Raw genomic sequence first — 15,562 nt, 5'->3', positions numbered from 1 at the left:
GCCTTCCCCAGGATCTCTCTGACTCCTTGGGGGATGCTGACATTTTGAACGGTGGTTTGGAACTATTCTTAGAATCCAGGGGCTCCAAGAAGCCCTTCAAACCCCCTGAGGACAGAGAGAGAGAGGAGGCAGAGGGCAGGGTTCAGAGCCCCTTGAACATACGCATATCTGTGTAAGTAACTCATTTGGCTAAAAGACTGGAAGGAAATTTAATATATTTTAACTTGATTTTAGCTCCTTGCGGTGGGACTGAGTATTTTCTTACAACCTTTTCTTAAAATGTCTACAATTAAACATGTATTAATACCTCTTTTCTTTCCTCCAAAAGAAAGCATGAAATAAAGAATGACTTTTAAGAGTGGGAAAGTGAATAGCCTGAGTTTCATTCAGAAGAGGGCTGCTGCTCCTGCCTGGGGGTGGGTGTGGCTTTCTGCTGCCCAGACCACGCCCCCTGGCAGAGCCCCGCCCCTGTGGCTGGCCCGCACTGCCTTTTCCTAACCCTGTGTCTCCTCCCGTAGAATGGCTGCAGTCTGTCCAGGCCACCATGATCCTGTCCATCATCTTCAGCGTTTTGTCTCTGTTCCTGTTCTTCTGCCAGCTCTTCACCCTCACCAAGGGCGGCCGGTTCTACATCACTGGGGTCTTCCAGATCCTCGCTGGTAAGTTGGAGAGAACCAAGTCCCCGTGGGGGCTGGGGCCCCCAGACTGCATGCAGGATGGTCAGTCAGGTGGGCGTGGCTCCAGAATGACTGACGTGCGTGAGCCCTCCCCCTGGATGGATTTCATACAGCACAGGGGTGTGTGTGGGTGTGAATCTGGGAACTCTCCATGGAAAGGGGTGAATGGGGAATAGGACTTAGGGGCTCTGGAAGGAGGGTCCCTATCCGTGGGACAGAGCTACAGTCCAGGATGCATCCTCGGAGGTAAATGTTGAGAGCGTCCATAGAGCAGAGGCCAGTCTCGAGGCTGGATTTCTGTAGCTCATATTGTGTGTCCTGGGAAGCACCCCTGCTCCAGTGTGGAAATGGCCCCTATGTACTGCCCCGATTGCTCTAGGGCACGTGTCTCCCTCTCTAAGCAGTGGTGGAGCCACCTGCCGAATCTTTCTCTCCTTTACTCCAGCCCCTGGAGTCCACTGGGCTCTTGTTTACCAGCATCTTCCTTTTGTGTAACACGTAATGCATGGTCAGTTCCAGACATGGGGCCGTGACACCAAGGTCTGCTCTGCCCTCTCTCTGAACTGCCTCGAGCAACCCCCTTCGCACAGGTTATTCACACGGTCTGTGTGCAGAGTCCTAGACATGACACCCTCCCACTCTTGTTTCTGGATACTGGCCCTTGTCTCGCTTTGTTGCCTCTTATCCTTCTGTCTGTCGATGACCAGCTGACTGAGTTCTCCGGGCACCAGAGAGACATAGGAGGTGGATGTGGTGGATTCTGTAGTCCAGGCTAATAACCCACAAACCCCATGTGTGCTGGAGTACATCTGGGGACTGTAAAGTATTCTCAATTCTGACCCCTGATTGGGCAGTGGGTAGCATCTCTTGTTTAGTTGCTAGATCACAAGCAGTTATTGGAGGGTTGAAAACAGCCCACATATCCTAGATGGATGGATGGACGAGCAGGCAGATCTCATGGCTTATGCAGGGCTGTATGACAAGACACAGCCTGAAGTTGGACGTCGATGACCCTTTTCTAGAAGACAGAGAGTCACCTTTCCCTGGAAAAAGGAAGTAAACAAGAAGACTGTTTCTCCTCAAATCCCTAAATACAGCAGGTCAAAGTGCACAGTTTGGAATTTCAAAATCAAATAGGGCTTGGCTAGTTGCACAGGTTTCATTATACCAGCTAAGCTTCTCGGGTGTTGCCAGCTTTATTAAAGTACTAATTCTGCCATGAGAAATCATTTCTGGGGATGTCAGGAGCAGAGACCATCAGTCACCCCATTTCCAGAAGTAACAGAGAACTAGGATGTATTCTGGGATTTCTTTTTTGGCTCCCTATTTACCGTTTGATATCAGAAGTGATCATCTCCTTTGTATCAATGACTGTGTCCTCAAGAAAAAGGGACACAGACTTAGGAAGCGGAAGTTTCATAAAATATTCATATTTGCTCTATACATTCTTGTTATGTTACTGATAAATAAGCTGAGACTAGGAGAGGCTACATGAAAGCACAGCTCATGCACAGACACTAGGATGTCCCTGTTCCCTCCCATCCCACGTGGAATGAATATATAGAGATTCAGAATCCACTCCAGTTTTTAATGAACACAAGATCCAAGGCAGAAACTACTTTTTATGTGATCTTTCATTGAACCTGATTGGCCATGGAGGATGAGTTCAAATCTACATCCTTTTTGATCCCCAAGTTCCCAAACATCTGTGATGAATGAGTCTCTGTGTCAGAACTGATGAGTAGTTAGACTGAAAACATCAGATGGAGTGAACTTATTACTGTTGAAGGGGCATGTCAAGGCAGGGAGTATGTTATCTTTTTTCCTCTGAGATATTTTAGCTTAAAATTCTCTAACAATGTCTTTTTAGCAAGGTCATTTTCAGTCAAAACTAGAGTCCGGAGATGAGTACTTCCTTGCAGTCCGAACACTCTTAGGCATTGAGTTTTTCTAATCTAAAGTTTATTTACTCATTCCTACTTGTTTCACCATTTGGATTCTTCTCCGAACTCAGTCCAAGCAGTTTGGTACTCTGCCACAGAAACCTCTGAATTTAGAAGCCCTTGATTTGTTCTTGCATTATCCCTTCCAGATCTAGCTTCTTATCTCTCATGAGACTTCATTTTCGGTTATTGGTTTGTCAGCTTAGCAGTCCATCTGTGAATAGGAAGCTACTGAACTAGAAATGTTGATCCAGAATAGCAGTTGTATTCTATACGTCTAAGAGTGTTCCGTGCTTGTTCCCTCCGGGCAAAAGAACCCGAGAGCTGGTCTAAGAAACCTCAACTCTCTAGAATGTTGCATTTGAACTTGCTGAAGCATCTTTTCACTCTAGTTGGGATCTAAGAGAGTGGGGACTTCCCTTAGAGATTTCGTGACTTTTAGCATCTGACAACCCTGCTCTTGTGTGTTTCTCATCTCATGAGCTAAAGGATCCAGGAACTAGGGAGATTGGGGACAGTGACTACAGTCATGCAATTAAAGGATGCTTGCTCATTGGAAGGAAAGCTATGACAAACCTAGACAGCATATTAAAAGGTAAAGACATCACTTTGCCAACAAAGGTCCATCTAGTCAAAGCTATGGCTTTTCCAGTAGTCATGTATGGGTGTGAGCGTTGGACCATAAAGAAGGCTGAGTGCCAAAGAACTGATGCTCCTGAACTATGATGCTGGTGAAGACTCTTGAGAGTCCCTTGGACTGCAAGGAGACCAAACCAGTCAATCCTACAGGAAATCAACCCTGAATATTCATTGGAAGGACTGATGCTGAAGCTGAAGCCCCAATACTTTGGCCACCTGATACAAAGAGCCAACTCATTGGAAAAGACCCTGAGGCTGCGAAAGATTGAAGGCAAAAGGAGAAGAGGGTGGCAGAGAATGAGATGGTTGGATGATATCACCAACTCAATGGACATGAATTTGAGCAAACTCCAGGAGACCGTGAAGAACAGAGGAGCCTGGCATGCTGCAGTCCATGGGATTGCAAAGGATTGGACACGACTGAGTGGCTGAACAACAATAGCAACAAACTAGGGAGACAGTTCGGGGAGGGTCGTTGGTGATAAAGGCTGGTGATAGGCCGAGAAATTACCCCTAAATATCAAGGAACAAATCAGAAAAGCAAAACAGCCAAGCAGTAAACAAAAAAGAGTAGAACGGAGTAAGGAAGGGAGGAAAGAAGGAAATAGGTCCACAGTTGTGGGGTGCGGTCCACAGGCATGTCGGCCACTGCAGGCAAGGTCCACTCAGGGCAGGGGAGATGCTTCTTCACACACTGCAACCTGTTGGGTGGAAGCCCCTAGAATCCGCTGAGCATCCCCGGGGCTGTTGCAGCTAGAGGGCCTGGCTATGTGGAGTCCAGACACGCGCGTGAGCACGCAGGGAAGGCAGGTAAAAGGTTATGTGGAGCTCTTCCGCTGACTACAGACCTGGGAGCCGTCTCTGCCTGGCGCTGCCTGTCTTGCTGCATCATCCCTTCTCCACTTATAATAAGCTGAGAGTCTCACCTATTAGAACTATCTCTCCTTGATTACATATTTCTCAGTTTGGCTGTTTCCTGAAGATGTTTCGAGAGGCCCCCCATCATCCTCTTTGGTGCTTCTCAATCTTAGCTGCACATCAGAATCACATTTTTTTTTTAAAGGGGGTGCTTTTAAAAAGGGCTTTCCAGGGGGTTCAATGATAAAGAATCCGCCTGCCAACGCAGGAGACGCGGATTTGATCCCTAGGTTGGGAAGATCCCTTGGAGAAGGCAATGGCAGCCCATTCCAGTATTCTTGCCTGGAGAATCCCAGGGCAGGGGTGTCTGGCAGACTGCAGTCCAAGGGGTCGCAAAGAGTTGGACACAACTTAGCTGCTGAACAGCAACAGAAGGGCATTTAGAATGAAAACCTGGGGGGAGGAATAAAAACCCAATGCCTTTTCTGTTCTGAGTGGTATGAAGTCGATTTAAGTTGGAGACCACGTTTAGAAACGCTGGTTCTGGGTGACTCATCCCAGCTGTCGCCCTGGCCCAGCCAAGGAGATATCAATTCTTTGTGAGGCTGGGGGGTGATGTGTGAGGGTGCAGGGGTCACTTGGAGGCTGAGAGTGGAAGGAGGGACAGTGGCTTACCTATTCTATGGGAACCTTCATAAATGCATCACCACCTACTGGTGGCTGAGAACACGAGCCACAGTCCCCTTATGGGGGTTAGTGTTTGACTTTTCGGGATTCCTGTATGGCACTGCCTGTTCTGTATTCCAGGGCACGTCTGTTACTTTGCACACAGACAGCCTCATAATGATATATTCCCTAAAACATCAGTCTTCCGACAACAATAATTATCAAGTGTGTCTCTTCTCATTGGCTTTGTAAGTGTATAAGCTTACGGCTTCTTGAAGCGAAGCACAAATTCCTTTACTTCTGAGATTCTCCCAGGGCGGATGTCACATAATTAAGGCATCGACTCAGTCACTGCACTTGTGCGTCCTGCTTCTCCCGGTCCCCCAGGTCACAGATGGAGTGTTTTCCCTTTGCTGTTTTTGTTTGCTGGGGAATTCTGGGCCCAGCTGGTCCGCACAGGTGTCTTGGCATTTCTCCATGCTGGGTGGACATGGGCCCCATCCGGAAGCCCTGCCAAGAGGGGAGGCACCATCCTACCCTTCGGATGCTCTGTTTAAACCTCCCTCTCCCTTGGTCAGGCCTCCCCTTTGAGAGCTCCGCCCTCATTAGGTAGGTCAGACAATAAATTAGCACACTGTTGAGGTGAGCCATGGACCTCGAGGCAAATACAGTGTGTTTCCAGCAGGTCGACACTGTCCTTCCCCTCCATGACAGTTCACCACCTATGACATCCCCATGGACACAGATGTTTTTGTGTCTCCCGGGCTTTCAGGAGGTGGAAGGTCCTGGAGCTGACCCCCTGGGGGTCCCAGGCCTACTGTGTGGCTCTCTCAAGGCGGGGGGCAATGCAGTGGGAGTCTCCTCTCTCGGACTTGCAGAAGAACAGTCTTATCGGGGCGCTGAACGTGACACATTCCCACCTCTGCACTTTTTTCAGACAGAGCCACAGTGTCCAGTGAAATAGCCCAAATAGCAGTGAGGTTAGATGTAGGTGGTCCGGCCTGGGGGGCCCTGGACCCACAGGCATCCCACATGCTTGCTGGACTCATAATAGAGTCACTCAGAGCCTGTCAAAGCCCCTGTGTTCAGGAGGGGACAGAATGGCCTTTGTGCTGCTGGGGCTGGGGCGCTGACCTCACTGGACCCCTCCCCGCAGGGATGCTGACCGTCCTCGTGGGCAGGGACTGTCACGCTGGAACTTGCCTGCTGTGTGAGGTCCCAGGTGGAGGTTTTTCTTGTCCCTCCCACCCCAAAGGCTGCATGATCAATGAAGCAGGGGTGGGTTGACCAGTCTGCCCATCTGAGACCTTCTCACCTTCGTCTGGGCTGCAGACCAACCTTGGGGGACCATGGGTAGCTGAAAGGGACCCGGCGCCAGGAAGCTTGTCCGTGACGGCTTCCTGTCTTGGCTGTGTCCCTCCTCCTGCGTTCCTCCCGCACCACCGTGTTCCTCTCCACGTGTTCCTCTGTCTGCCCAGCGATGCCCACGGGCGTTGCTGCTCTGTCTCTCATGTATTGATCCTGCTACGGGGGTCAGCACAGCCTTCTGCCCTGTGCTTGGCGTGAGTGCCACTCAGATAAATAAAGTGTCGCTTTCCGTGGTTTCAGAGACCGCTACCACCCATCTGTGGAACGTTTCACAGCTTCCAGGGGCTCCACAGCCAGCCATCTTTGCAAAGAGATGGACGGGCTTCTCTTGCCACCTGAATTCTCGCTGGTGCCCTCATGTTGACTGGCCGTGGGTGACAGTTAAGGGAGATGAGGCAGGAGAGAGGCTGAGGGGCCCCGTGAGCTGGGGCAGGTGGACTGGACGCAGAGCGAGACTGTTTGCTGGTTCCTGAACCTTCCCGTTCCTCCTCGCAGTTCTGAACTGGTGGCAGATTCCTGTCTGAGATGGACTTGCCTTCTCTCCCTGCAGCCTACATCCTTCTTCCTAAGAAAGAGAGAAGGGTGCCCTGGTGTGTGTGTGTGTGGTGCGTGTGTGTGTGTGTGTGTGTGTGGTGTGTGTGTGTGTGGTGTGTGTGAGTGTGTGGTGTGTGTGTGTGTGGTGTGTGTGTGTGTGGTGTGTGTGGTGTGTGTGTGTGGTGTGTGTGTGTGGTGTGTGTGTGTGGTGTGAGTGTGTGGTGTGTGTGTGTGGTGTGTGGTGTGTGGGTGTGTGTATGGTGTATGTCTGTGTGTTATGTCTGTGTGTGTGTGGTGTGTCTATGTGTGGTGTGTGTCTGTGTGTGTGTGGTATGTATGTGTGTGTGTGTATGTGTCTGTGGTGTGTCTGTGTGTGTGGTATGTATGTGTGTGTGTGTGTGTGTGGTGTGTGTGTGTGTGGTGTGTGTCTGTGGTGTGTCTGTGTGTTATGTCTGTGTGTGTGTGGTGTGTCTGTGGTGTGTGTGTGTGTCTGTGTGTGTGGTATGTATGTGTGTGTGTGTGGTATGTGTGTGTGGTGTGTGTCTGTGGTGTGTCTGTGGTGTGTGTGTGTCTGTGTGTGTGGTATGTATGTGTGTGTGTGTATGTGTGTGTGTGGTGTGTGTGTGTGTGGTGTGTGTGTGTGTGGTGTGTGTCTGTGGTGTGTGTGTGTGTGTGTGTGTGCGGTGTGTGTGTGTGCAAGTGTGAGGTGAGCTGGAGTTTGGGGGAAGAGCAGAGTGGGTGTGGGAGGTGCCCGGGGTCTTGGGGAGTCCGGGTTGGGGGTGGCGCAGGGTCCCTGCCCCGTGGTGACCCCTCTCACTCCCAGCTGGTCCCTCTCCTTCCCAGGTCTGTGCGTGATGAGCGCAGCGTCCATCTACACGGTCCGGCACCCGGAATGGCATTTCAACTCGGACAACTCCTATGGCTTCGCCTACATCCTGGCCTGGGTGGCCTTCCCCCTGGCACTTCTCAGCGGTGTCATCTATGTGATCTTGCGGAAGCGTGAATGAGGCCCGGGGATGGGACGGCCGAGGCTCTGAGCTCACATGGGGAGGGAGGAAGCAAACCAGAAGCCAGGAAAACAAAACCAAACAAAAAAACAAGCTAGCCAAAAACCCCAAACTCAAACCAAACCAAACAGAAAGCAGTGCGGGGGGTGGGGGGGTGGTTAGTGTTGACTGAAGATGTATATAATACCGACGGTTTATAAAACCTATTTATAACACTTTTTACATATATGTACATAGCATTGTTGGCTTTACGTGTTGACCATCAGCCTTGGGTTGAACCTTAAAGTAGCTAAGGAACTTGACATCCTAACCATATAATCAAGCTCAGTTTTTTTTTTTTCATTTTTCTTTGTTTTGCCCAGAAAGAAAGTAAACCCATCACGCCCCTTCCCCTTCATCTGAAAGAAGTTACCTCCCTCCCACTCCACCTCATTTAGAAAACCAAAGTGTGGGTAGAAACCCTGAATGGCCCAAAGCCTTTAACTGTGGGTGACCCGCTGTGTGACACACAGACACGCGCTGCCCACGCCTCTGTGTGCAGCCTTACCTGCACTCAACAAAACCCCCAAACGGGAGCCCTCGGAGAATCGCGGCTTGTGGCTTTGGAATCCTTGCCCTGGAGAGGACGAGGTGTCCCAGTCACGCGTCTAGGTTAGAAATCGGTGACAACAAACCTACGAAGTGGTGCTATGTATTTACCATTCCTTACGATCACTAATCATCTAAACGCCTCACTGGAAATTCAGTTAACAGTTTTACAACATAAAGTTGAATGGAGACCTGAATAATTCTGTGTAATATAAATGGTTTATAACCGCTTTTGTACCTGGCTAGGCTGCTATTATTACTATAATACGTAACAATGCACCGCCTTTATCACTCCCACATTTCCTTCTGGTCGGAGCATCCGGACAAGCTTCTAGACCCCCTGGGACGGTGGGATCCCAGGATGCAGCGGAGTCTAGACTGTCCTCTGCCTCCAAGGACTGTCTGGCAATGACTCGTACTGGCCACCAACTGTAGATGTATATACGGGGCCCTTCTGATGCCAAGACTCCAAGACCTTGTTTTTTCCCTCTTTTTTTGCTTTGCTTTTTCTGATTTTATACCAACTGTGTGGACTAAGATGCATTAAAATAAACATCAGAGTAACTCACTGAGCTCTCACGGGTTTTTGTGGGCGAGGGTGTGAGGTGTGTGTTGGAGCAGATGGAAGAGGGTCGTGAAGCTGCTGTTGGGTAGATGATCTGGGTTGTAGTTTGGTGCTAAGGAACCAGAATTGTCACCTTTTTCCAGGCTCCCGGGGGTATCTTACACCTTCTAGGAGCCTGTGCAAACATCTGCTAGCTGGAGAGGCTAGCCCTTGTGGCTCAAACAGACCCTATAAGTGGGCTGGAGGGACTCAAGTGTTATTTAGCTGAACCGTCTTTCTCCTGTTCTGGTCTCTGATGACCCACATGGGGTCTGGAGCACCGCACACACTCACGTAATGTATGAGATGTTGGCATGAGCAGCGCTGGTCCCTAACCTTTGGGGGGCAGGTGTGATCCAGTGGATTGTCAGTGGATCACCTGCGTGATGATGATCTGAGGCCAGACTTTCAGGTCAGAGGTTAGTCAGCACGAGCTCTCCGCATGCTGTCCCCAGGGCGCTGGGGTCACTGTGCTGACAGCTCCAGAGTCCCAAGCTGTGTCTCACTCACGCATTTTCTTTTACTCAATACTTTGAGCTAATGATGACCTTGCTATTCTTCAACATTATCCAGCACATATATTGATGGACATACTTCTTGATCTCCAAGGTCACATTTTAGTGACAGGCACAGCAGAGAATTAACTCTGTTACAATGTTGTTGTTGTTCAGTGGCTCAGCTGTGTCTGACTCTTTGTGACCCCATGGACTGCAGCATGCCAGGCTTCCCTGTCCTTCGATATCTCCCAGTTTGCTCAAATTCATGTCCACTGAGTCAATGATGCCATCCAACCATCTCATCCTCTGCCACCCCCTTCCCCTCTTGCCTTTAATCTTTTCCAGCATCAAGGTCTTTTCCAATAGTCGGCTCTTCGCATCAGGTGGCCAAAGTATTGGAGCTTCAGCTTCAGCATCAGTCTTCCCAATGAATATTCAGGGTACACATAAATTAGAGACCTTGGCTTTGAACCTACCCTCTGCCCCTTACCAGCTATGTCAGGCCGGACAGTTTCCTTAAACTCTAAGGTTCTGTTTCCTCATCTGTGAGATGAAGATGTTGATTCCAAGCTTACAGGATTATGGAGATTAAAAGGAGGTGTTCAATGTGTGTAAAATGTTTATCCTAGGGACCAGTGGGTAGACAATGCTCTATAAATGAGTACTTATCCCCAAAGTCATGTTAGAGGTATATTGGAAGATGTTGGCTGTTCTGGGTAATCAATACCTACATATTAGAATTGCCTGTGCAGGGCTCACCCAGAGATGCAGGTTCCTTGTGCTGGTGGTGGGACCCATCTTGCCTGGATAGCCTTAAAGAACCTTACCAGTGACGGCAGCATTCAGCTTGGGGTGACAAGCTCTGAGCTCGTCCAGGGCTTTTAGACTTGAACCTGCTAGTGAATCTCCTGAGAGTCCTATAGTCCTGTAAAATCAGACCTGAGTGGAGACTGAGGTGCTGTATTTCCAGCTTAGAGCTTGAGAGATACCGGTGCTGCCGGCCCAGATCACACTCTGAGTAGCAAGGATGTCGAATGAGGCCACCTTCAGGCACCTCGTGCTCCCATGTCTTTGAACATCTGTGATGGAAGGCCTTCTCCCTTCCAAGGTTTCTGATAGTAACCCGCACGCTCTGCTTTGACTTGGAGAGATTGGGTAAGTTTGCACCGATGGCCGTGAGGTGACTGAGAAAACTGGGAATTTCACTTCATAAGCTCAAACACTCAAGATACACACTTTTCATTTCATAAGCTTTCTTTATAACATTTAACTAGAAATTTAAAATGAATACAGTTAAGAACAAAGAAGAAAACCAGAAATGGCCCAAATCTCACCATCCAGGTAAGTGTGTTGGCCGCTCAGTCGGGTCAGATTCTTTGCGATCCTGTAGACTGTAGCCCACCAGGCTCGTCTGTCCATGGAATTCTCCAGGCAAGAATATGGGAGTGGTTGCCATTTCCTTCTCCATCCAGATAAACCTTTTGGCATTTAAAAAAAGTAAGTCTAGGATCATGACATCCTAAAGTTATCCAGAGGGAAAGATAAGATGTGAAACCCTCTTTTCCTTCTTTTTTTTTTTCCTGTAGTCTCTTGCCAAAGGTAACTAGAAGACATGGCTTATGATTTCCTCCAGGATAAAAGGGGATAAGATTTCCACAAAATGGAGCAAAGTACTCATATTATTCTACACCATGCTGTTCTTTCCCTGTAGTAAGGATATAAATTGGAGATCTTTCTATAGCAACATATACCTTATTCTATTTTTAGTGAGCTTTGCTTCATTCTTTCAGAATCCACATAGTATTTCACTGCAGAGCTACACAGACATTGATTTCCCAACCCCTCAATGATAAGCACTTTGATTTTGTCCTGGATTTTATTATCACCCAAAATACATCAGTGAACATCCTTACACATGAGTATTGGTGCATTTTAAGAGTACATCCAAGTGCTGAATTCCTAGTAAGGATATTGCCAAGAAAAGGACATGCATATTTTAAAAAATGTGCTAGCTATGGCCAGCTGCAGTCTCCAAAAAAATTACACCAACTCTGACAGTGAACTTTATTTTCTAAACATACCTCATGAGGACTGCCAAACACAGATGCATGTTAAAATAAAAACACTTGAGTAGAAACAGGTATTTGCTACCAGTTACTTTGTATGTGACTGTGATAGATCTTCCATCCACAAGCTAGTCTTTCTGATCTGGGAACCTGTCTGCTATAGATTATTCTAAGTGTGAGAATACTTGCAAATTGTTTATCTGGAAATTGACTTGTATTCAGAATATATATATAAGGAACTCTTATCAGTCAATTCAGTTCAGTCACTCAGTTGTATCTGACTCTTTGCCACCTCATGGACTGGAGCACGCCGGGCTTCCCTGTCCATCACCAACTCCTGGAGCTTGCTCAGACTCATGTCCATAGAGTTGGTGATGCCATCCAGCCATCTCATCCTCTATCATCCCCTTCTCCTGCTTCCAGCAAGTATAAGAACTCTTATACTCAATAATAAAAAGACAAACCATCCAATTAGGGGATCTTCTTGGTGGTTCAGATGGTAAACAGTCTACCTACAACACAGCTGACCCGGGTTCAGTCCCTGGATTGGGAAGATAATTGGTAACCCATTCCTATATTCTTGCCTGGAGAATTCCATAAACAGAGGAGTTTGGTGGGCTACAGTCCTTGGGGTCACAAACAGTTGGACACAACTTAGTGATTGAACAACAACATATATACAAATGGCCAATAAGCAACTGGGAGAAACATTCGGCATCATGGGGTCATCAGGGAAATGCAAATCCAACCACAGTTCGCTGCTGTTAGTCCACACCCACTAGGTGAGCTTGGGTTGAAAAGTGTGATAATAGCACAGGGTGATGAGGAGGTGGAGAAATTGGAACCTGATATGCTGCTGGTGGGAATGGAAATGGTAAAATCACTTTGGAGAACCTTGATAGTTCCTCAAAGGGCCAAACATAGCATTATCCTGCTGCTGCTGCTGCTAAGTCGCTTCAGTTGTGTCCGACTCTGTGCGACCCCATAGATGGCAGCCCACCAGGCTCCCCTGTACCTGGGATTCTCCAGGCAAGAATACTGGAGTGGGTTGCCATTTCCTTCTCCAATGCATGAAAGTGAAAAGTCAAAGTGAAGTCGCTCAGTCGTGTCTGACTCCCAGCAACCCCATGGACAGCAGCCCACCAGGCTCCTCCGTCCATGGGATTTTCCAGGCAAGAGTTCTGGAGTGGGGTGCCATTGCCTTCTCCAATGCATGAAAGTGAAAAGTCAAAGTGAAGTTGCTCAGTCGTGTCCGACTCCCAGCAACCCCATGGACTGCAGCCTACCAGGCTCCTCTGTCCATGGGATTCTCCAGGCAAGAGTTCTGGAGTGGGGTGCCATTGCCTTCTTCAAGCATTATCCTAGGACCCAGCAATTCCTCTTCTAGGTACTCATGCAAGAGACATGAGTAAGTATGTCTGAGCAGGAACTTGTATGTTCCTTGGATGTTTATGGCAGCATAAACAACCCAAATGTCCATCAACTGATGAGTGAGTTAACAAAAGGCTGTCTATCCATGTGCTGGGATACTACTTGGCTGTGAAGAGAAATGAGATACTGCTATGTGCTACAACATGGATGAACCTAGGATATCTTATGCTAAATGAAAAAATCTAGTCATAAAAGACTGCATTTTGTGTGATTGAATTTCCATGAAATTCCCAACTGGAAAGTCTTTAGAGACAGAAAATCCCCTATGGTTTGTTTGGAGCTGGGAAAAGGCGGGTGAGGATGTAGGGTTGTAAAAACTAACACGTGTGATGTTTCGAGTTGATGAAATGTTCTAAAATGGACTGCGATGGTGGTTGCATTCCTTTTCACAGATGTGAATATACTAATATCCAATGAATTGTATACTTAAAATGGGTCAATTGTATAGGAGGGGAAATACATCTCAATAACGTTTCTAAAAAAGAAAAGGGATAGCTGTCTGCTGTAGCTGTTCCTAATTTTCTCATTCAGTCTGTTCTCTCTGGAAAGCAATACCTCTTTTTTCTTTTTTTCTGTGGTTTTGGATCTATATTTTAAAGGGAAGAGATTCTTACTCCTTCTGAGCAATTTAAAGCTCAACAGGATATTGGAGACGAACAGTTAACATAGTCCTTCGCTCAGAATCTTGAGTTTTCCCAGAGGATTGTTTTAATGACATTTATTTTCCATTCTTGAGCTCTTCTGAGAAATAATGCAATCTTAAGAATTTGTAGCAATGGAAATTTGATTCAAAACTACCCTCCTGACAGTTTCCTTGTGCTTTGCACTCAGGGAGGGTATCGTTTAGGAAATGGTGAGTGCAGAGACGGGTGAGGCTGGCTTCTTTGCAATTGTCTTCTCTCCAGGACCTTGAACCCTTCATGTCTTAGCAACCCTGAACTCCAATTTTGTCTCCCAGCTCTTCGAGCTCCTGAGAACGATGTTAGCCTTCCTGCCCTCAGCAAGTGGTTTCAGGGCAGCTTTTCAGTTTCTTGGTCTGTTGCTTATTAATTGGCAAATTCTTTCAGCAGGAATTCAGAAGATGTTGGACTGGTCCGAATGGGGGACAGTTTTCATCTCACACCTGCGATCTCCTGAATCCTGGAGGCCTTGGTATCTCTTGGTGCTGTCAAACAGAAGGAAAAATCTAAACCAGATTTCCTAATAATTCTTGGCCAGAAGAATCTGTCTTTCTATAAGATGCTACAAGCTATTCTACAAGAAAGCCCTTTTGTTCTGAAAACAAAAGTTCAGTATTTATTATGAAAGAGGTCACTTAATTTTTTATATTTATTTATTTATCTGAACGCAGGATCTTTGATGTGGCATGTGGGATCTAGTTCCTTGACCAGGGATTGAACCCAGTCCCCCTGCATTGGGAGAGCAGAGTCTTAACCACTGGGCTGCCAGGGAAGTTCCAAACGAGTAAATTTAAATGTATAGGTGAATGTCAACGGGGAGATATTGATATCGTCTCAGGCAGGCTCCCAGTCTGAACAAACTCTAATGAGTCTGTTCTTTGTTTACACCTTCATAACACTTTTTTGTTTCCATTATATAGGTCCTGTACTTTCTATCTCTAGGCATTTACATGCTCTATGGCCTTTATGAATTTCTTTTATTCGGTGGTGTTTTATTGTTAGCTCTTGTGTGTGTGTTGGAAACATGGATTTTTCTCAGCCAGTTTTATCATTGTTTCTTTGACTGAATTGTCTTACTGTTTTCCATATTTATCCAGTTAATTATCTTGGCTTTTTACATAGATAATCACAGCAATGCAAAAACAGAAAAAAAAGAGAGAGGTAATGTGCTTTTTTTTTTCCTTTTCCATATTTACAGTTCTTCATTTTTAAAATTATTCGATTGATTTTCTAGATCTTCCAGCACATGCCAAGTAATAGTTGGGATGGTAAACCTTGTTTCACTTTTTTGCCCCTGAATTTAATGGAAATGCTAATGCTTATAGTTAACTTGCTTAAACATAATTTATTTTGGTAAGTGCATATTTCTGATTCTCAGCTTAATAGGAATTTTAACCAAGAATTTACATTACATATTACCCAATGTTCTCAATCTTCATCTGCTGCTGCTGCAAAGTCGCTTCAGTTGTGTCCGACTCTGTGCGACCCCATGGACAGCAGCCCACCAGGCTCCCCCCGTCCCTGGGATTCTCCATTCAAGAATATGGGAGTGGGTTGCCATTTCCTTCTCCACAATCTTTACCAAGAAGACTTAATTTTGTTATACCTTTAACCAGTTACTCTGGTGAATCCTATCGATAGTTTTCTTAATATTGACTCATTCATTTTGTCAGTGAAATAAAGGCCAGTTTTGGGAAAGTGGCATGCTTTTGACGCTGACAGGTTATTTGTTTGTTTATTTTTGGCTGTGCGGGGCCTTTGTTGCTTCGAGGGCTTTTCTCTCGTTGCCGTGAGTGTGACTGCTCTCTGGGTGTGGTGCAGGGGCTTCTCGCTGCGGCAGCTTCTCTTGCTGCGGAGCGTGGGCTCCAGGGTATTAGTGCTTCTGTAGCTGTGGCGCACTTGCTTAGTTGCTCCCCTGCATGTGGGATCTTCCCGGACCCGGGATTGAACCCGTGTCTCCTGCAGTGGCAGGCGCGTTCTCCACCACTGAGCCACCAGGGAAGC

The 15,562-nt window shown here is 47.2% G+C and overlaps 1 protein-coding gene across 2 annotated transcripts in view; it reads left to right on the top strand.

Moving 5' to 3' along the window:
* The window catches only part of PMP22 (peripheral myelin protein 22), a 28,314-nt gene extending 19,489 nt beyond the window's left edge, over positions 1-8,825 (top strand). For both annotated transcript variants that reach the window (XM_068977862.1, XM_068977861.1), the window contains exons 4-5: positions 519-659; positions 7,529-8,825. In XM_068977862.1, coding sequence (XP_068833963.1) covers positions 519-659; positions 7,529-7,692 — 305 coding nt within the window. In that variant the 3' untranslated portion in view covers positions 7,693-8,825. The remainder of the gene's footprint in view (positions 1-518; positions 660-7,528) is intronic.
* Positions 8,826-15,562: the final 6,737 nt, after the last annotated feature.

This window comes from Capricornis sumatraensis, chromosome 8 (genome assembly GCF_032405125.1).
Source record: "Capricornis sumatraensis isolate serow.1 chromosome 8, serow.2, whole genome shotgun sequence".
Lineage (NCBI taxonomy): Eukaryota > Metazoa > Chordata > Mammalia > Artiodactyla > Bovidae > Capricornis > Capricornis sumatraensis.
This window is presented reverse-complemented; position numbering and strand designations above follow the sequence as displayed.